Source organism: Aquarana catesbeiana, linkage group LG13, assembly GCF_042186555.1.
Source record: "Aquarana catesbeiana isolate 2022-GZ linkage group LG13, ASM4218655v1, whole genome shotgun sequence".
NCBI classification, from domain to species: domain Eukaryota; kingdom Metazoa; phylum Chordata; class Amphibia; order Anura; family Ranidae; genus Aquarana; species Aquarana catesbeiana.
The window spans coordinates 222,453,645-222,475,388 of record NC_133336.1 but is presented as its reverse complement, the minus strand read 5'-3'; the positions used below and the strand labels follow the sequence as shown (position 1 = coordinate 222,475,388).

The window sequence follows — 21,744 nt, the reverse complement described above, 5'->3', positions numbered from 1 at the left end:
CCTTCTACCGCCTGACCGCCCGCAGCCGCCCACCACCCTACCGCCTCACTTACCCACCACCCACAGCCACCTGACTCACCCACCCCCCCTATGGCCTGACTCGCCCACCCTCCTAACGCCTGACCACCCGCAGCCACCCACCACCCTGCCGCCTCACTTACCCACCACCCTACAGCCTGATCCCCTGACCGCCCGCAGCCACCCACCATGCTACCACCCGCAGCCACCCACCACCGTACCGCCTGAGCATCCGCAGCCGCCTGACTCACCCGGCCCCCTACCGCCTGACTCGCCCACCCCCCTACCTTCTGCAGCCACCGACCACCCTACCGCCTGACTCGCCCACCCTCCTACCGCCTGACTGCCCGCAGCCACCTGACTCACCCACCCCCCTACGGTCTGACTCGCCCACCCTCCTACCTCCTGACTACCCGCAGCCAGCCACCACCCTACCGCCTGATCCACCTGACCGCCCGCAGCCACCCACCACTTTACCGCCCGCAGCCACCCACCACCTTACCGCCTGACCGCCCGCAGCCACCCACCACCCTACCGCCTGATTTATCCTACCGCCTGACTATCTGCAGCCGTCTGACCCCCCTTACCGCCTGACTCGCCCACCCCCCTACCGCCTGACCGCCTGCAGCCACCCACCATTCTACCGCCTGACTCACCCACCACCCTACCGCCTGATCCCCCTGACCGCCCGCAACCACCCACAACCTGCTGCCTAACTGCCCATAGCCGCCTGACTCGCCCACCCCCCTACTGCCTAACTCGCCCACCCCACTACCGCCTGACCGCCTGCAGCCGCCTGACCCGCCCACCCTCCTACCGCCTGATTGCCCACAGCCACCCACCACCCTACCGCCTGACTCGCCCACCACCCTACCATCTGATCCACCTGACCACACGCAGCCACCCACCACCTTACCACCTGCAACCACCTACCGCCTGATTTACCCTACCGCCTGACTGCCCGCAGCCACCCACCACCTTACTGCCTGCAGCTACCCACCACCCTACCCCCTGACTGTCCGCAGCCACCTGACTCGCCCACCCCCCTACTGCCTTACCGCCCGCAGCCACCCACCACCCTACCGCCTGATTTACCCACCCACCCCCCTACTGCCTTACCGCCCGCAGCCACCCACCACCCTACCGCCTGATTTACCCAACTGCCTGACCACGTGCAGCCACCCACCACCTTGCTGCCTGACAGCACTCAGCCAGTACTGCCTGATTCACCCTACCGCCTGACTCACCCACCACACTACCATCTGATCCACCTGACCACCTGTCGCCTGATTTACCCTACCGCCTGCAGCCACCTTACCGCCTGCAGCCACCCACCACCCTACCCCCTGACTGTCCGCAGCTGCTTGACTCGCCTACCGCCTTACCGCCCGTAGCCTCCCACCACCCTACTGCCTGATTTACCCTACCACGTGCAGCCACCCACCACCTTACTGCCTGACAGCACTCAGCCAGTACTGCCTGATTCACCCTACCGGCTGACTCGCCCACCCCTCTACCGGCTGACTCGCCCACCCCCCTACCGCCCCACTGCCCGCAGACACCTGACTCACCTGCCCCCCTACCACCTGACTCGCCCACCCTCCTACCACCTGACCGCCCACAGCCACCTACCACCCTACCGCCTGACTCACCCACCACCCTACCGCCTGATCCACCTGACCGCCCGTAGCCACCCACCACCTTACCGCCTGACCGCCCGTAGTCACTCACCACCCTACCGCCTGACCGTCTGCAGCCACCTGACTCGCCCACCCCCTCTACCGCCTGACTCGCCCACCTTCCTACTACCTGACCACCCGCAGCCACCCACCACCCTACCACCTGAACCACCCTGCTGCCTCACCGCCTGCAGCCACCCACCCTCCTACCGCCTGACCGCCCGCAGTCACTCATCCTACCGCCTGACTATCCGCCTGACTCGCCCACTCCCTACCGCCTGACTCGCCCACCCTCCTACCGCCTGACCACCCGCAGCCACCCACCACCCTACCGCATGATCCACCCTGCTGCCTCACCACCCTACCGCTGGACCGCCCGCAGCCACCTGACTCGCCCACCCCCCCTACCGCCTGACACAGCCACCTGACCCACCACCCTATGGCCCAACTCACCCACCACCCTACTGCCTGATCCACCCTACCGCCCGCAGCCACCCATCACCTTACCACCTGACCGCCCGCAGCCACCCACCACCTCACCGCCCGCAGCTTCCCACCACCTCACCGCCCGCAGCCACCCACCATCTGATCGCCCGCAGCCACCCACCATCTGATCGCCCGCAGCCACCTGACTTGCCCACCCTCCTACCGCCTGCAGCCACCCACCACCCTACCGCCTGATCCACCCACCACCTGACCGCCTGCAGCCACCCACCACCCTACCACCTGACCGCCCGCAGCCACCTGACTCGCCCACCCTCCTACTGCCTGACCGCCCGTGAGCCACCCTACCGCATGACCCGCCCACCCCCTGCCGTCTGATCGCCCCCAACCGCCTGATCCACCCTACCGCCTGCAGCCACCCACCACCTTACCGCCTGACTGCCGCAGCCACCCACCACCCTACCGCCTGACCACCCGCAGCCACCTACCACCCTACTGCCTGACCGTCTGCAGCTGCCTGACTCGCCCACCCCCCTACCGCCTGATCACCCACAGCCACCCACCACCCTACCGCCTGACTCACCCACCAGCCTACCGCCTGATCCACCCTACCGCCTGCAGCCACCCACCACCTTACCGCCTGACCGCCCGCAGCCACCCACCACCCTACCACCTGATTCACCCTACCGCCTAACCGCCCGCAGCCGTCTGACTCACCCACCACCCTACCACCTGATTCACCCTACCGCCTGACCGCCCGCAGCCACCTGACTCACCCACCACCTTACCCATAACTCCCAACTGTCCCTGATTTTGAGGGACTGTTCCTGATTTGGAGCATTGTCCCTCTATCCCTCTTCCCCCCCTCATTTGTCCCTCATTTTGGTCTGATCTATATAGTTGTATATAAAATGCACTTTTTATCTACTGTTTCCCGGGGCTAAACCAAATCCAAATTCTAAATGGCTGCATTTGTAAATTTTAAAAGCCAATATGAAGGAATAGTAGTGGTAAAATAAAGCCCTTGTGGATTTAATTAACTTTTTTTTGTTAATTCTCCTTTAAGGGGATGTGGCAGGAGGTGTGTCCTATGCCTACATATGTTTACTAGTAGATGTCCCTCATTCCCATCTCAAAATCTTGGGAGGTATGCCTTACCGCCTGATTCACCCACTACCTTACCACCTGATTCACCTGACCGCCCGCAGCCACCCACCCTCCTACCGCCTGACTCACCCACCCTCCTACCGCCTGACTACTTGCAATCACCCACCACCAAGGTACAGAGACTGATGTGAGTGGTTCAGTGATCTCTGTACAGCACTGCGGTATATGTCAGAGCTATGGGGGCATTTTGTGACCAATTCTTGTTGTTTATTGCTTTCCAGCTAAGTGTGGATCATGTGGACCCGGATACAAGTCTCCTCTGGATGCCATGAAAGGTAGGGGCCCCTTGCTGTGAGTCCAGGGGCGATATGGGGGGGGGGGGGAATCAGAGTACAGCTGTAGACTTTTAGTGTAGATATTTTGAATATGTGACAGGTCCTCTTTGCTGGTTTTCCCTGGTTTCAGCTCTGCCCTCTGTAGGTAAGAGAGAGGAAAGATGTCAACTGAGGCTGCTGTCTCACTCAGAGGCACTGTGAAAGGGCCTGCTGAATCTTGGAGCAGCTCAGATTCAGGCAGTTCTAAGTTCTGCAGCATTTGGTGGGTAGAACCAAATTAGGTTCCTGTTTGCTCCCACCAAGTTGATGGGCCGGGGTTATCTGTGGCCCCTAGCTTGTGTGGCCCCCTGTATCCCACCACTCACCATGTCTGTCCTGTACAGGCCCCAGAGAGGAGCTGATCTACGTCGCCTGCATCTATCGCAACACCGGCATCAACAAGCCTGACTACCTGGCCACGGTGGATGTGGACCCCAAATCTCCCCATTACTCCAAGGTGAGGCTCATGAATTCCATAGCATGTCTGTTCCTCGGGGGAGGGTCCTGAAACTGCATTCATGACTAATGAAGGGCCGTCCCACCCAAAAGGTATATTTTGTTTACAGGTGGAGTGCGGGTTGGAATTTTCTGGTATGTTTTAGTGAACACAACATTGAGATTTGTGCGGCCGTTACTACACCTTGGGGTGGTCCTCCTCCTCCTGCTGCAGGGAATGGCTGTGACCGGTGTTTACTGGGGGAAATAGCTGAGTACAGACATTTGCTCATGGGAGATGGGGGAGGGGTACAGACAGGTGCTCAATAAGGGAAGAGAGTGGGTATAGATAGGTGCCCCCCTGGGGAAGATGACAGGGGGCAGTTGGGTGCCCTCCTGGGGAAAGGGGTGGGTATGGACCACTATAGACACAGGTGATCATCTCAGGAAGGGGGTCAGGTACAGACAGGTGTTCAATGGGGTAAGTGGGCAGGTACAGATGGGTGGTCAGCAGGTAAAGGGGTGGGTACAGACAGATGCTCACTGGGGTAAGTAGGTGGGTATAGAAAGGTGTTCATGGAAGGAAGGGGGTGAGTACAGACAGGTGCTCACTATGGGAAGAGGAAAGGTGCAGACGGGTGCCCCCCTAGTGTGAGGGGGTGGGTACAGCTGGGTGCCCCCCTGGGGAAGTTGGTGGGTACAGCCGGGTGCTCGCCTAGTAAAGGGTGCAGTCAGGTGCTCACTAAGGTAACTGGGTGGGTGCAGACAGGCAGGAATCCTACAGGTGAGGTTCCAGATACCAGCTATGATTCACCTGCTCCTCCTTCCAGGTCATCCACCGCCTGCCGATGCCCAACCTGAACGATGAGCTCCACCACTCCGGCTGGAACACCTGCAGCAGCTGTTTCGGGGATGTCACCAAAGTCCGGAACAAGCTCATCCTCCCCTCTGTCATCTCCTCCCGCATCTACGTGGTGGACGTGGGCACCGACCGCCGGGCCCCCCGCATCCACAAGGTGGGCATCCTCCAATCAGCTCGTCCGGTCATCTTTGTCCATTTTACTAACTTGTCTTTCCTCTAAATAAACCGTTCCGGGGGGGGCCGCTATCCCCTCCCTCCTATAACTGCCATATCATCACTCCAGGTATTTCTATAGGCAGCTTGTATGAGAGTACCTGAACCTGTCCTTATATCTGCCTCCTGGACAGCAGCTCTTGGATTGAGAGAGGGAGGGGCATTGCTTAGAGCCAATCAGGAGTGCTGCATGCACATGTGCTGAAGGGAACATGCTGATAGGAGGGGGGGGTGACCTCATCGGTGTAGAGGAAAGTCAGTGGAAGCTCCCGGCAATCAGGGGGCCCAGGAGACGCACTTGAAAGCCAAATTGAGGAAAGTTCCCAGGTTTTGGTTGCATAACTGCAGTAGAGCGAGGTAAGGTCAGCAAGCTGGCAGAGCTGTGTAATTCTCAGGACTGGCTGGACGGCCCCCATGTATATGTCTGGATGCAGGGCTGGGACAAGGGCTGGGCAAGAGGGAAAGTTGCCCTGGGCGCAGTGAAGCAAAAATGGACGCAGGGTGGTACACCCATTCTATGGCATGTATTATTAGTGGGGGAGGGGGTGCAATTCTGCATCCTTTCTCTGGATTACCCTGTCCTGGTACTGCCCGGCTGTGACCTGACCGGGATTCTCCTCTCTACAGGTGGTGGAGCCGGAGGAGGTGCACAAGAAGTGCGGCTTGGGGTACCTGCACACCTCGCACTGCCTGGGCAGTGGAGAGATCATGATCAGCGCTCTGGGGGACCCCGCTGGGAACGGCAAAGGTGATTGCCATCTTCTATGCCCGGTGGGCCTCCGGGTTTTATTTTTGGCCCGGAGCATTTCTTTTCTTTTTAAAAGTCTAATTGGCATTTCCATGAGGATAACGTCAACCGATTTCTGTATCTCAGGAGGCTTCGTGCTGCTGGATGGAGAGACGTTCGAGGTGAAGGAGAACTGGGAGGTGGAGGGCAACGCTACACCTTTTGGCTACAGCTTCTGGTACCAACCGCGCCACAACGTCATGATCAGCTCCGAGATGGGAGCGCCGAAGATCTTCACCAAAAGGTTCATCATAGATGACGTGAAGGCAGGTAAGAGGGGTAAAAGGGGCAAAGATCAGTACAAGACGGGACTACTGGAAGCTAAATTCATCCATTACTACCCCACCCCCCCATTCTGTCCCTCTATTATACCCCAATCCCCCCTCTGTCCTTCTATTGTAGCAAGGTCCCGGAACCCCTTTGGTCTAATGAGAACCTCTAGAGTTAGGGACAGCTGAAATCCTTTTGTGTAGAGTGGGTTACAAGGCATGGTGGGTGTAATGTAAGGTAGATTTATGGGCGCCAGACACTTCTTGAACACCAAGAGAAAATAAATCTCTTTAACAGAACTGTAGGAGAGGGGTTTAGGGCCAGGACACCCTATAGTAGTAACAAAGACTTCTATAGGTAGACAGCCATGCATGTAAAGGCACCGAGCAGGACACTACGTCTGTATGTGTAGGATTGCTGTCTCCTATGGCAACAGTCTTATAACCATTTCTAACACAAGTTGTAACAAACTTCTTTACTTCCTCTACAATCACTTCTTGTAGATCTTCACTCCACTGAGCTCCCAGTCTCTCCTCACTGGACTTGCTGATCCACTGCCACTGGATCTCCTGAGCTCTTCCAACCTTCTCACTGAGTATCTTCCCCAGGCTTCACCCCCGCTTCCCTGCTGGGTCCCTAGCTTGGCACTCAGATACTCCGGAAGCCTCACCCCGCTGGCCTTCTCTGTGCCTGGCTTAGCACACAAGGCTGCTCTGCAAGCGTCACCTCCGCTGGCTGGGTCCCTGGCTTGACACCTGCTGAAGTTTCCCAATTCTTCACCGTCCCCGGTTGGTGAGAATACTGCTCCGGTACTTGCTTCAACTACTCACTGTGGTCCCTGGTAATGAGGGGGTTGACCCCTTAATGGCGACAGCTTCCCCTCTACATCTAACCATGACAGGTTCTTCGGCCGACAGAACCGTCACTTATGGTTGGACCTCAAGCCGCAGTCCCAACCGTGCACTGCTTTCTTGCTTCTGGGTAGGCCCTCAGACAGCATAGCAGCCAGATGTCCCCGGGATAGGCCTTAGGCTCCGGCCTAGCAGCCAACATACGTCCACCCAGACAGCCGTCCAGATGGCACAGAACCCTGATCACCTGACCTCACCCAAATAGGCTCTCCCTGCAGGCCAAGGAACCCAGGAAGATCCCTGCCCATTGGCTGAGATCCCTCATCTATTCCTAATCTGTCCATGCAATGCCCTTGTCTTATCCAATGTCGCCAGGTACCCGGCCACCTAGCGACAGAAGTGAGAAGTGCAGCAATTCCAGACTTAGGGTGAAATCAATTGATCCCTAGCAATTAGCCAAGGCAACTATACCTGGCAGGTAAATTTAAGAGCAACCCTGCCTAAACATCAGGGTGCTACATCCTCCCCCCTGCCTACAAAACTACGTCTCGGAGTTTGCAAAAAAAAAATAATTTGAGCTCTCAAGCCTGAGAGTGAATGTCCTGGCAAAAACTGTGATAGGTGGGGAAAGAGGAAAAGAATAATAACAAGTAGTGCACATAGCATATCACAGAAAATAAACATGCATGAGCGAATGGCAGTTCACACAGGGTAGATAAGTAACAGGAATTATATATACAGTTTAATGTGTGGTGTACCACCCAACTACTTAAGGGAGAATATCAACCTAAGTCTCATATCTTAACTATCTATCTAATATGTACAGTAATAAAGAGAGCATGAATATTTAGCATTATCACCCATGTTGGATCACTGTCTCTCCTTGTCTAAGGAAGCCGCAACGGTGCAAGAACACCGGAAAGAAATAAACAGCAATGCAAATGCATCCTATCCCTATAATAACATGGTGCAATATGTACATGAATGATTAAGTAATTGTTACTTGTCCTTAGCCAAGGACAGCATAGCAGTGTAAATACACTCTATAATAGATCTGAACCATATACATATGGAAGTGGACCCCGTTCTCAGCGGAGAATGCCACCCCCTTTCCATTGATCTAAACAAACCTTCCTTAGCATGTTCTATCAAATACTCCTAATATGAATAGAGGTTCACTCAGGTCAGCACCGCTCACGCCACCTAGGCCCAATCTCCGGCCTAGCAGCCCGGGGCAATACGACACATGTCCACCCAGACAGCCGATCACCTGACCTCACCCAAATAAATAGGTTTTCCCAGCAGGCCAAGGGACCCAAGAAGATCCCTGCCCATTTGCTGAGATACCCCATCTATCCATAATCTGTCCTTGCAATGCGCTTATTTTATCTAATGTCATCAGATGAGAGAAGTGCAACAATTTCAGACTTCGGGTAAAATCAGTTGATCCCTAACAATTAGCCAAAGCACCTATACCTGGCAGGTAAATTTAAAAGCAAACCTGCCTAAACATGCTACACTATTATACCCCAATCCCCCCTCTGTCCTTCTATTATACCCCAATCCCCCCTCTGTCCTTCTATTATACCCCAGTCCCCCGGTGGCTCACACATCAAAGCAAGCAGATGGGCCCGACTGCGGCCTCAAGGGCCATGACCAAAGTGCTGGGTCCTGGGGCAGTCTTTAAGACAGGGATAGCAGCTTCCTGCACGACTCTGGTGATGGCAGGTGGTCTTGTGATATCACTCCCAGCTGGGATAGCGACATTATTGTCCCAATTGGCCTGTAGTATCCGCGGAGGTTGATTTGGTGAGACTACCTCGAGCAGGTGTTCCCCCCCGCAACGTCCGCAGGCAATCCAAGGCCTCAGATGCGTGGCCAGACTGGAACACCTCCCAAGGCCTCATAGCCTCCAGCTGTATACAGGGCAAGACTACCCTTCAGTATGTACCATGCTCCGGTGTCAGTCAGAACAGGTTTGGACTCACTCAGACCAAAGCCAACACCCAGAGCATACTTTCTCCAATCCGCCATTGCACTTCCAAACTGCGCCATCTTCTCCAACCTACAACCAGGCACACGTGGCAGCACTTCCTTATCCTCCTCTGCAGAGCGGGAGCTCCTCCCCCTCCCTGCCAACGCATTGGTGCAGATACTTTCTGGAAACTTTAGCGCCCGCCTGTTTGCTTCAGCAACTATACCTGGCAGGTAAATTTAAGAGCAACCCTGCCTAAACATGCTACACTATTATACCCCAATCCTCCCTCTCTCCCTCTATTATACCCCAACCCCACCTCTGTCCCTCTATTATACCCCAATTCTCCCTCTGTCCTTCTATTATACCCCAATCCCCCCTCTGTCCTTCTATTATACCCCAATCCTCCCTCTGTCCTTCTATTATACCTCAATCCCCCCTCTGTCCTTCTATTATACCCCAATCCCCCCTCTGTCCTTCTATTATACCCCAATCCCCCCTTTGTCCTTCTATTATACCCCAATCCCCCCCTCTGTCCTTCTATTATACCCCAATCCCCCCTCTGTCCTTCTATTATACCCCCAATCCCCCCTCTGTCCTTCTATTATACTCCAATCCCCCCTCTGTCCTTCTATTATACCCCAATCCCCCCCTCTGTCCTTCTATTATACCCCAATCCCCCCTCTGTCCTTCTATTATACCCCAATCCCCCCTCTGTCCTTCTATTATACCCCAATCCCCCCTCTTTTATACCCCAATCCCCCCTCTGTCCTTCTATTATACCCCAATATCCCCTCTGTCCTTCTATTATACCCCAATCTCCCCTTTGTCCTTCTATTATACCCCAATCTCCCCTCTGTCCCTCTATTATATCCCAATCTCCCCTCTGTCCCTCTATTATACACCAATCCTCCCTCTGTCCTTCTACTATACCCTAATCCTCCCTCTGTCCTTCTATTGTACCCTAATCCTCCCTCTGTCCTTCTATTATACCCCAATCCTCCCTCTGTCCTTCTATTATACCCCAATCCTCCCTCTGTCCTTCTATTATACCCCAATCCTCCCTCTGTCCTTCTATTATACCCCAATCCCCCCCTCTGTCCTTCTATTATACCCCAATCCCCCCCTCTGTCCTTCTATTATACCCCAATCCCCCCCTCTGTCCTTCTATTATACCCCAATCCTCCCTCTGTCCTTCTATTATACCCCAATCCCCCCCTCTGTCCTTCTATTATACCCCAATCCCCCCCTCTGTCCTTCTATTATACCCCAATCCCCCCCTCTGTCCTTCTATTATACCCCAATCCCCCCTCTGTCCTTCTATTATACCCCAATCCTCCCTCTGTCCTTCTATTATACCCCAATCCTCCCTCTATTATACCCCAATCCCCCCTCTGTCCTTCTATTATACCCCAATCCCCCCTCTGTCCTTCTATTATACCCCAATCCTCCCTCTGTCCTTCTATTATACCCCAATCCTCCCTCTGTCCTTCTATTATACCCCAATCCCCCCTCTGTCCTTCTATTATACCCCAATCCCCCCCCCAGTCATGTAACCTTTTGCTCCTCCAATCACCTTCTTGCTCTATACTAGGCCACTACGGTCAGAGTATCCACGTCTGGGATTGGACGAAGCACACCCGCATACAGACGTTGGACCTGGGGGCGGACGGACTGATTCCTCTGGAGATCCGATTTCTGCACAACCCGGACGCTGCACAGGGATTTGTTGGCTGCGCGCTCGGAGCCTCCATCTTCCGCTTCTACAAGACGGATGTGAGCCGCTGTGGGGGATGGGGGCTCAATATTTTTTATTGAGGGGGGGGGAGAATCTTCTGCACGTCGGCTTTGTGTAGTGGCGGGATGTTGGCAAAATTTCCTGCAGATTCTTACCTGCATCTGTTCTGTAGATCCTGGAATAGGCCACACCCACACACCTGCTGAAACCTTTACACATGGGCGTGATCACATGACCCGACCCCGAGGTGACCTGAGGGCAGCATTACTGGGGTGACATATTTCATGTAATAGGCCAGGTATAGGAGCTGGGGGTCGAGCATGCTGCCATGTCTGTGTAGAGACTGTATACCGTTGCCTTGGTTGCAAGGAAGAGAAACGACGCTATCGCAATGTATAAATAATTGGTGAAGCAGTTCTATACAAACCTAAAAATACAAGCGGTGTCCCCCCCCGAATGTGACCTAGCATCTGCCTTATAAAGTACAACAGAGCTCAGACTGGGGGAGGGAGACGCACCACATGGAACCAATCCGTTCCTGCTCATGTACTAACAAAGATAATGCTGATAGGAGGAGAGAGCAGAGTGATGGAGAGAGGAGCTCTGAGGGGGCGGGTTGAATAATATTGACCATTTGGAAGACTGAGGACTTCTTGTGGTGTTTTTTTTTTTGTTTTTTTTTTCTCTTCCAAACCTTTTATTGAGCCATAATTTGTTTTTCTTTTTCTTTTTTTTAAACTTTATTTCTATTTTAAAATGTACATTATGTGAAGGAGCTGATGACAGATCTGTACCGATACCTGCTGTATGATTGTGTGTTTTTTTACATTTTTTTTTTTACCCCTACAGGATGAAAAGTGGGCGGCTGAGAAGGTCATCCAGGTGCCCCATAAGAAGGTGGAGGGCTGGGCGATGCCAGAGATGCCGGGTGAGTGGCTGCATGATGACCCTGATTTGGTGAGAGAATAGCTCCGCCCCCCCAGCTGCTGCCATAAGGACATCGTTTTTTCTTTCTCGTACATCACGGGACACAGAGCCTCAGTAATTACTGATGGGTTATATATGGTATCACTAGGTGATTGGACACTGGTCACACCCTAGACAGGAAGTTCAGCCCCCTATATAACCCCTCCCTTACTGGGGATACCTCAGTTTTTTCGCCAGTGTCTTAGGTGTTGGTCACGAATAAGATGTGCTGTGCTAAATCTCCAAAGGAATATCCTATACTGGGGCAAGCCATGCAACCGGATCCATTCAAAGTGCTTTTTTAGGCCAAATTGGATGGTACCCGGGCCTCGTGTCCGAAGAAACGAGGTTTTACCTGTAACGCTTCTCTTTTTAGAGAGCTGGACCCCGGGATCCAGTATTTGGTTTTTTCAGCCATATCCCTGGCGGGGTGCTTTACGGGCCCAGAACTGCGGATCCTCCTATTCAAGGGGGCCCCAGTCTCTGAAGGTTTTTCCAAACGGAGCCCACCGTGAGAGGTGAAGATTGGGTCTGTATACAGAACTCCTCAGAATCTTTTAATTCTAGTAGGTTTCTCCTTTAAGTAAATGTATGCTATGCCTATAGTCACCACCGGGGGCTGCCAAGAGCACATACCTTTTCATGCTTGTTCTGTCTGTCTCAGTGTCCACGCTGTACACTCCTCCAGCCGGGCTCCAGGTAGGATGGGTTGGGGGGCTTTCTCCTTAGGGATACTTCCCCCTGTGATTTAGGGGGGCTGGGGTGGCCTGAACTGACAGCGGTAGTATCACGCACTACCGCCGCTACTGTTCGGCAGGTTCCCCATCCACCGCCCCTTCTCTCTCCTCCGCCCCAGCCTCCCCTCCATGCTTGTCCCGAGGATCGGAGCCTCGGCTTGTGCGGGAAAACACACGTTTTGGGAAAAAACAAGGGGGGGAGGGGTGTTCGGAGGAGGGGGGGTGTGGAGCATTAACGTGACGTCCGGCGTGTTTAAACGCCCACATCGCTGGCTACACAGGCTATAAACTGCACACTTTTTCAGGTGCACACAGCCTATGGAGGGACACAGAGCTGACGGGCGCATGTGAGGTGGGACACAGGCATTCTCCCTGGCAGCGTTTACTTAGGAACACCAGACTGAGCATTGGTAGCAGCGGCAGTTGCTGAACTACATCGCTCCGCAGTCAGTGTTTTTTTTTGTGGTACCTCCACCTTTTGTTGCTTTGCACTATGGGTAGAAGAGGTACAAATACCCCGAAAACCAGAGGCCCTAGGGGATCTCCCTCAGGCTCTGAGGACCCCCCTTCTGCAGCACCTTCCCTCCCTGAAGGACCTGGGATGGCCGGCCAGGGTGAGCCGTCGGGGTCAGGGGCTGCATCTGCTTCTGGCACTTCAGCCCCTGTATACATTACGCAGGAGGTTTTTTCCTCAACCATTAATGGATTAGAGGAAAGATTAATGGCCTTAATCGCATCTTCACTCAGTGGAAGAAAACGCACTAGGTCTTCCTCTGTTACCCAGGACCCTCAAGCTGAGGAACTCTGGGGAAAAAGGAGAGGAATCCCTCTCAGAGGATCGGGATGGGACTGATGATTCCTCTTCTGAGAAATCAAGTGGAGAGGGACCCTCTTCAGCTTCTCAGGATGAGAAGGTGTTAGTGCAGATTCTTGCTGGATTGGTCCGCTCCACATTTAAGTTGCCCATATCTGAGTCAGTTAAAGAACCCTCCTCTTCTTTGGGTTCGCTGAAACCTCCTCAAACAATACATGCTTTTCCTGTTCATAGTTTACTAGAAAAGCTCATTTATTCTGAGTGGGATCACCCAGATAAACATTTTTTTTCCGCCTAAAATGATTTCAACACTTTAACCTATGGAGGAAAAATTTTGAAAAATGTGGGGTATACCGGCAGTTGACGCCGCCATTTTCTCCGTAAATAAAAGTCTGACTTGTCCTGTAGACGATGCTCAGATGCTTAGGGATCCAACTGATAAAAAAATGGAATTCCTGTTAAAAAATATTTTTTCCTTAGCGGGTTCAGTAGCTCAACCTGCAGTGGCAGCGATCGGAGTCTGTCAATACTTGAGAGACCATGTTAAACAGGTCCTTAAAGTTTTACCTGAACAGCAGGCCCAGGGGTTGGCTAACCTTCCAGCGGCTTTATGTTTTGCTGTTGACGCAATCAGAGATTCTATCATCCAAACCTCTCGCCTTTCGCTTGGGTTGGTACATATGCGTAGAATCCTATGGTTGAAAAACTGGTCAGCCGAATCACCATGTAAGAAGCTTCTGACTGGATTTCCATTTCGTGGTGCAAGGCTGTTTGGAGAGGATTTGGACAATTATATCCAAAAGATCTCTAGTGGGAAAAGCACTCTCTTACCAGTTAAGAAAAGGAGTAAACGTCCCTCTTTTAAACGGGCTCTTTCCCCAGTGCCAGGAGCATCAGCCTCCAGGCAGTTGCGACGGCCTCCTCCATCAGGCTCAAGAAATAAATTTCAGAGTCGACCCCAGGGACAAAAGAAGTCCTGGGGGAAGAAGCCTACTAGACAAGACGCTAAAGCCTCTTTATGAAGGAGCGCCCCTTCTCGCTCGGGTGACGGGAAGACTGCTACAGTTCTCAAAGCTCTGGCAGGAAGATTTCCAGGACAGATGGGTAATCTCCACGGTAATTCTAGGTTACAAACTGGAGTTCCGAGAATTCCCCTTTCCTCGTTTCCTCAGATCGAATGTCCCCAGAGATCCAGGGAAAAAGCAGTCTCTCCTTCTAGCGTTAGATCGACTATTGTCGCAAAAGGTCATCGTGGTGATTCCCACGGAAGAGCAGGGATTGGGGTTTTATTAAAACCTTTTCACGGTTCGAAAACCAAATGGAGATGTCAGACCCATTCTGATCTAAACCGATTCCTAAAGATTCGATCCTTTCGCATGGAATCAATTCGGTCAGTAGTCTCCATCCTACAAGGAGGGGAATTTCTGGCGTCAATAGACATCAAGGATGCGTACCTGCATGTACCCATTTTCGCTGCTCGTCAAAAGTACTTGCGTTTCGAGGTAGAAAAACGCCACTTTCAGTTTATAGCCCTGCCTTTTTGGCTAGCCACTGCACCTAGGGTGTTTACAAACATCTTGGCTCCTCCTCTGGCCAGATTAAGGGCCCAAGGTATAACTGTTATAGCATACCTAGACGACCTGCTCTTGATAGACCGGTTGGTAGCCTGCCTGAACCAGAACTTGATGACCACAGTCAACTACTTTGAATACCTAGGTTGGATTCTCAACTTAGAAAAGTCTTTCTTAAAACCAGTAAGAAGACTAGAGTATTTGGGCCTGGTCATAGATACAAGCCAAGAGAAGGTATTTTTACCTCAGGCAAAGATCAGTGCCTTAAGAGAACTGATTCAGGTAGTCAGGACAAAAAAGGGTCTTTCTGTTCGCCTTTGTATGAGGCTGCTGGGAAAGATGGTGGCTTCATTCGAAGCGGTTCCCTATGCTCAGTTTCATTCAAGACTACTGCAACACCGTATCCTGTCGGCCTGGAATAGGAAAGTACAGGCATTAGATTTTCCAATGCATCTGTCTCCTACAGTGCGTCAGAGCCTTAGTTGGTGGTTAATACCCAAAAACCTGCTAAAAGGGAAATCCTTTTTACTGGTTACCTGGACAGTGGTAACAACGGATGCCAGTCTTTCGGGTTGGGGAGCAGTTCTGGAACAGTCTGCGGTCCAAGGGGAATGGTCCGAAATCGAGAGGACCTTACCCATCAACATTCTGGAGATCCGTGCGGCGTATCTAGCCCTAAAGGCCTGGACTCTCAGGCTACAGGGTTGCCCTGTCAGGATCCAGTCCGGCAATCCCACAGCAGTGGCTTATATCAATCATCAAGGAGGCACAAGGAGTCGTGCAGCTCAGAGAGAAGTGAACCAGATTTTAGTCTGGGCAGAAAAGCATGTGCCATGCATATCGGCAGTTTTCATTCCAGGGATAGAGAACTGGCAGGCGGACTATTTAAATCGCCAGCGGTTAGTCACGGAGGAATGGTCTCTTCACCCCGACGTCTTTTGGGCCATATGCCAAAGATGGGGCGGTTCCAGATGTAGATCTCTTTGCATCTAAGTTCAACAAAAAGATCAACAAGTTTTTGGCAAGAACAAAGGATCCTCTTGCATGCGGGACAGATGTGTTGGTGATTCCGTGGCATCAGTTCTCACTGATTTATGCATTCCCGCCTATTCTGCTACTGCCACGGCTCCTTCGCAGGATCCGGCAGGAAAATAAGTCGGTACTTATGGTGGCCCCAGCCTGGCCCAGGAGAGCTTGGTATGCAGAAATAGTAAGAATGACAGTGGGTTCCCCGTGGACCCTACGTCACGTCCAGACCTGTTATCTCAAGGTCCAGTGTTCCATCCTGCCTTACAAACGCTAAATTTGACGGTTTGGCTATTAAAACCCACGTTCTGAAGAGTCGTGGGCTTTCAGGTCCTGTGATCTCTACCTTAATCAATGCAAGGAAGCCAGCTTCCAGAGTGATTTATCATAGAGTTTGGAAGACTTATGTATCCTGGTGTGAAGCCAGGGGTTGGCATCCCAGAAAATATGTCATAGGTAGAATTCCTGACTTTCTACAAATAGGATTAGAAATGAAGCTGGCCTTGAGTACCATCAAGGGCCAGGTCTCGGCCTTATCAGTATTAATTTAACGGCCACTTGCTTCACATTCTTTGGTCCGAAGCTTTATGCAGGGGGTGCTGCGTCTTAATCCTCCGTTAAAGCGCCCCTAAACCCCTGCGATTTGAATTTGGTTCTGTGAGTTTTACAGAAACAGCCTTTTGAACCAATACGTCAGATTCCCTTGGTCTTGTTGACAAGAAAGTTAATTTTCCTAGTAGCCATTTCTTCTGCTAGAAGAGTATCAGAATTAGCAGCTCTTTCCTGTAAAGAGCCTTATTTAATCATACACAGGGATAGAGTGGTATTGAGCCCTCATCCTAGCTTTCTACTGAAAGTGGTTTCAGATTTCCATTTAAACCAAGATATTGTTCTGCCTTCCTTTTTTCCAGATCCCTGTTCTACGGAAGAAAGGTCACTACATTCTTTGGATGTAGTAAGGGCAGTCAAGGCCTATCTGGAAGTAACTGCTCAAATTCACAAATTTCGGATGTTTTGTTCGTACTGCCAGAAGGTCCCAATAGAGGACAGGCAGCGTCAAAGTCTACCCTTTCAAAATGGATTCGACAAATGATTATTCAAGCTTACGGTTTGAAACAAAAAATTTCACCTTTTCAAATCAAGGCACACTCCACGAGGACTATTAGTGCTTCTTGGGCGGTGCATCACCGGGCCTCTATGGCTCAAATCTGCAAGGCCGCAACCTGGTCTTCAGTCCATACATTCACCAGATTCTATCAGGTGGATGTGGGAAGGCATGAGGATATCGCCTTTGGGCGTAGTGTGCTGCAGGCAGCGGTACAAGGTCCTCAGGTCTGATTACACCCTACTTTGTGTGGTCCCCTCCCCTCAAATAGCATTGCTCTGGGACATCCCATCAGTAATTACTGAGTCTCTGTGTCCCGTGATGTATGAGAAAGAAAATAGGATTTTTTTATAACAGCTTACCTGTAAAAGCCTTTTCTTTTGAGGTACATCACGGGAGGTCCCGCCCCTCTTCCAATACACTTATATTGCTTTGCTACAAAACTGAGGTATCCCCAGTAAGGGGAGGGGTTATATAGAGGGTTGAACTTCCTGTCTAGGGTGTGACCAGTGTCCAATCACCTTGTGATACCCTATATAACCCATCAGTAATTACTGAGGCTCTGTGTCCCGTGATGTACCTCAAAAGAAAAGGATTTTACAGGTAAGCTGTTATAAAAAATCCTATTTTTTTTCTTCCGGTTGTACCGGCTCCTCTCCAGGACTAAAATGTCTTCCTCTGATTTCACTGCACACTGTGAGCTTCTCACAATGTGCATTATAAGCTGCAGCAAGTCAGATAGAGCCCCGCCTCCTTTCCTGGCTGAAGGACGTCCAGCATCAACTATTCCACCATACCTGGCCCCGCCCCCCTTTCATCAGTTCTTTCAATCATGGAGGCTCAGCATCAAATGTGGGCTTTACCTATGCAAATACAGCCCTGCCTAGGAACGCCCACTCCTCCCAGACGGACACCCGACCATCGAGGGCATTTTGAAATTTGCATAACTCCTCCCACCACTTGCCTCAGGGCTGAGGGCTTTTAAAAGGAGTGCTGTCATGTGTTCAGGAAGCCCCTCCCACCAGATATTGATCTGCCTGCATTAGCATAGAGAAGCACAGAGGTGTAATGTTAGTTTGCGGGAGGTCGGGGGAATCAGGCAGTAGGGGGGTCGGTCAAACTGATTAGAGTCGACCAAATCCAGAAAATTCTAATCGCCATTCAAATTTTTTCTATTTGAAAATTCAAATTTCAGTCCGAGGGAGGAGCCGATACACTCGGAGGAGGGAGGGAGGATTTCAGTCCATGGGGAGGAGCTGGTAAACCTGGAGGGTGGGGGGAGGATCTCAGTCCAGGGGGAGGAGCCATTACACCCAGAGGGTGAAAGGAGGATTTCAGTCCAGGGGCGGAGCCTGTACTCCCGGGGGGTGGAGGGAGGATTTCAGTCCAGGGGGAGGAGCCGGTACACTCGGAGGATTTCAGTCCAGGGGGAGGAGCCTGTACACCCGGAGGATGGAGGGAGGATTTGTCCAGGGGGAGGAGCCTGTACGCCCAGAGGATGGGGTGAGGAGTTGTAATCATGTCTGTCCTCCCTCTTCTCAGGGATCATCTCGGATATCCTGATTTCTCTGGACGATCGCTTCCTGTACTTCTGTAACTGGGTGCACGGCGACATGCGGCAGTATGACATCACCGACCCGTGTCACCCCAAACTGGTGGGGCAGGTGAGTGACCCCCCTCCCCTTTACCTAACAAGATCTCACCAGCCCCTCCCATTTCTGGGTCTGGGCAACCACAATCTATCACTTGAAGGAGATTTCACCTTCAGTAGGGGGAGGGTTCTTTATGGTAAGTGCGGTATGGGATTAATTCTTTGCATTAAGTGGCAAGAGCGGTATGGGAAGGGCTTCTCAGAGTGCCTGTGCTATAAGAACAGTATAGAAAGGGCTCCTTACAGTAAGAGTGGAACATGAAGGGCTCTTGCCAGTAAAAGTAGTATGGGAAGAGATTGATGTGGGAAGAATTTGCATTAGGAGTGGTATAGGAAGGGCTCTTTACAGTAATTTTGATGAGGAAAGAATTATTTGCAATAAGAGCAGTATAGGAAGTGCTCTTCACAGCAAGAGTGGTTTGGGAAGGGTTCTTTACAGTAAAAGCAGTAAAGTTGTGGCATTTACTAGAACAAAGGAGAAATAGAAAGATGTGATGCTGAGATCCCATGTGTCTGTCTAGTATTTTGTCATTTCATATATATATATATATATTTTTTTTTTTCCCAGATCTTTCTTGGTGGCAGCATTCTCAAGGGCGGTGCGGTGAAAGTGCTGGAAGATCAGGAGCTAAAATGTCAGCCAGATCCAGTATTCATCAAGGTGAGCACCCCTTATTGTACCCCCCCAGTGCCTATATAGGGGGGATAGTGACTCTGTAGAGTTTGCTCAATTTGCTGTATCATATTATCATTCCTCTATATTCTGATATGTGAACGTTCCCCGGGTAATGCTTAGTAAATGTGTACAGGGGAAGAAGATTCCAGGGGGACCTCAGATGATCCAACTCAGCCTGGATGGGAAGAGGCTCTACGTCACCACCTCGCTGTACAGCACCTGGGACAAACAGTTCTACCCGGACATGATCAAGTGAGGGACCGCTGGGACCGGGCTCCTCTGTCCCACCCCTTCCCCTCCCCCTTTCCTCTGTCCCCTCCACCTCTCCTCTGTCCCACCCCCTTCTTCTTCGCTCCACCCCCTTCCTCCTCCTCTCCCCCACCCTATTCTCTCCTCTTCTCCTCCTGTCACACCCCATTCCCTCCTCTTGTCCCCTTCCCTGTCCTCTGTCCCACCCCCTGCCCTTCTCCTTCTTTGCCCCACCCCCTTCCCTTCCTCCTCCTCTCCTCTGTCCCACCCCATTCCCTCCTCTTCTCCTCCTGTTGCACCCCATTCCCTCCTCCTTCTCCTCTTACGCACCCTATTCCCTCCTCCTTCTCCTCCTGTCGCGCCCCATTCCCTCCTCCTTCTCCTCCTGTCGCGCCCCATTCCCTCCTCCTCCTCCTGTCGCGCCCCTTTCCCTCCTCCTCCTGTCGCGCCCCTTTCCCTCCTCCTCCTGTCGCGCCCCTTTCCCTCCTCCTTCTCCTCCTCCTTTCTCTTCCAGTCGTGCCCCTTTCCCTCCTCCCTTCTCCTCCGGTCGTGCCCCTTTCCCTCCTCCTGTCACGCCCCTTTCCCTCCTCCCTTCTCCTCCTCCTGTCTCACCCGTTCCTACTTCCTGGCCTTTCTCTCCCTTACCTCCTTCCTTCTTTTTTTTTTTTTCTTCCCTGCTCAGTCTCCCTCTGACCTTTCCTCTGCGCACCCCCACCTCTTCTCTTTCCCTTCTGACCTCTCCCCAACCTATGCTCTGCCCTTCTGACTATTCTTCTGTGTACCCCCAGCTTGTCTTGACCTCTCATCTCCCCCCCCAGGGAAGGCGCCGTCATGATGCAGATTGATGTGGATACAAAGAAGGGAGGACTCTCCATCAATGAGAACTTCCTGGTGGATTTCGGGAAGGAGCCGGATGGTCCCGTTCTCGCCCACGAGTGCCGCTATGAGGGAGGAGACTGCAGCTCTGACATCTGGATCTAACACCCCAACCCCTCCCCCAACATCTAAATCTAACACCCCCAACCCGCTGACATCTGGATAGAACCCCCCACCCCTCCCCTAAAATCTAAATTTAACACTGCCAACACCCTCACCATCTAAATCTAACATCCCCCTGACATCTGGATAAAACACCCCAACTTCTAAATCCAACACCTCAAACCCCTAATATCTAAATGTAATACCACCTAGTCACCCCCCCTCATTTATCATTCCCTCCATGTATCATCCCCCGCCTCTGCACACAGGATAAAATATCTCCCATTTTCAGTCTCTCAACTGAAGTCAGATGTCAGTTATAGGTGGAGTCTAGTGAGAGGGGCTCCCCATCAATCCACATGTTCTGCTGCTGCCACCATCCCTATAATGAGAAGATGAAAGGGATAATCTCTGCCCACCCCAATTATATGACATCAGAGTGATTGCTCCACCCACAATGCCTACGCTGCCGCCTCCTGACCAATGAGGATTTGTTTTCTGTGTTTGATTGTCTGTTAATCAATAAAGAGCTGCTCCGCCCGGAACGGAGCGTCACTGAGAGACCGCGTCCTCTGTCTGTCGTGTTTTCCTTACACTCGCACAATGTTCCTGTGACTGCTGAGAGTCACTCCGCCCACAACTGACAGTTCAGAGCTTTGAATGATGTTGGACAGTTAACCCGCCATGACAGTTTCTTCTGTCTCTGAAGGACTGTACCGGGGAGTTCTAGACCTGTGCATGTCATGAACAGGAGTGACCAGAACTGCGTGGACAGCAACAGAGGAAACCAAACGCATGTAAAGTGAAGTAATGTAATTTATTAAAGTACGTGAATATAGATACAAACACCTTCAATACAACACAGTGCATACCTCCCAAATGTCCCAGATTTCGAGGGACTGTGCCTGATTTGGAGCAATGTCCCTCTGTCCCTCATTCCTCCTCATTTGTCCCTCATTTTGGTCTGATCTGTATAGTTGTACATAAAATGCACTTTTTTATCTTTCAAAAAGTGTTTCCCAGTGCTAAACCTTTCATCCGATTTCTAAATTGCTACATTTGTACATTTTAAAAGCCAGTATAAAGGCATAATAGTGGTAAAAAAGCCCTTGTGGATTTAATTAACCTTTTTTTTTTTTTGGGTTAATTCTCCTTTAAGGGGGTGTGGCAGGGGGCATGTCCTATGCCTACATACACCCACTGGTGGACACCAGTACT

The 21,744-nt window shown here is 51.9% G+C and overlaps 1 protein-coding gene across 2 annotated transcripts in view; it reads left to right on the top strand.

Moving 5' to 3' along the window:
* LOC141116757 (methanethiol oxidase-like) overlaps positions 1 to 21,087 on the top strand; it is a 29,294-nt gene extending 8,207 nt beyond the window's left edge. For both annotated transcript variants that reach the window (XM_073609164.1, XM_073609163.1), the window contains exons 2-12: positions 3,530 to 3,583; positions 3,967 to 4,079; positions 4,888 to 5,073; positions 5,760 to 5,880; positions 6,007 to 6,189; positions 10,610 to 10,791; positions 11,603 to 11,681; positions 18,515 to 18,636; positions 19,192 to 19,284; positions 19,433 to 19,551; positions 20,367 to 21,087. In XM_073609164.1, coding sequence (XP_073465265.1) covers positions 3,530 to 3,583; positions 3,967 to 4,079; positions 4,888 to 5,073; positions 5,760 to 5,880; positions 6,007 to 6,189; positions 10,610 to 10,791; positions 11,603 to 11,681; positions 18,515 to 18,636; positions 19,192 to 19,284; positions 19,433 to 19,551; positions 20,367 to 20,529 — 1,415 coding nt within the window. In that variant the 3' untranslated portion in view covers positions 20,530 to 21,087. The remainder of the gene's footprint in view (positions 1 to 3,529; positions 3,584 to 3,966; positions 4,080 to 4,887; positions 5,074 to 5,759; positions 5,881 to 6,006; positions 6,190 to 10,609; positions 10,792 to 11,602; positions 11,682 to 18,514; positions 18,637 to 19,191; positions 19,285 to 19,432; positions 19,552 to 20,366) is intronic.
* Positions 21,088 to 21,744: the final 657 nt, after the last annotated feature.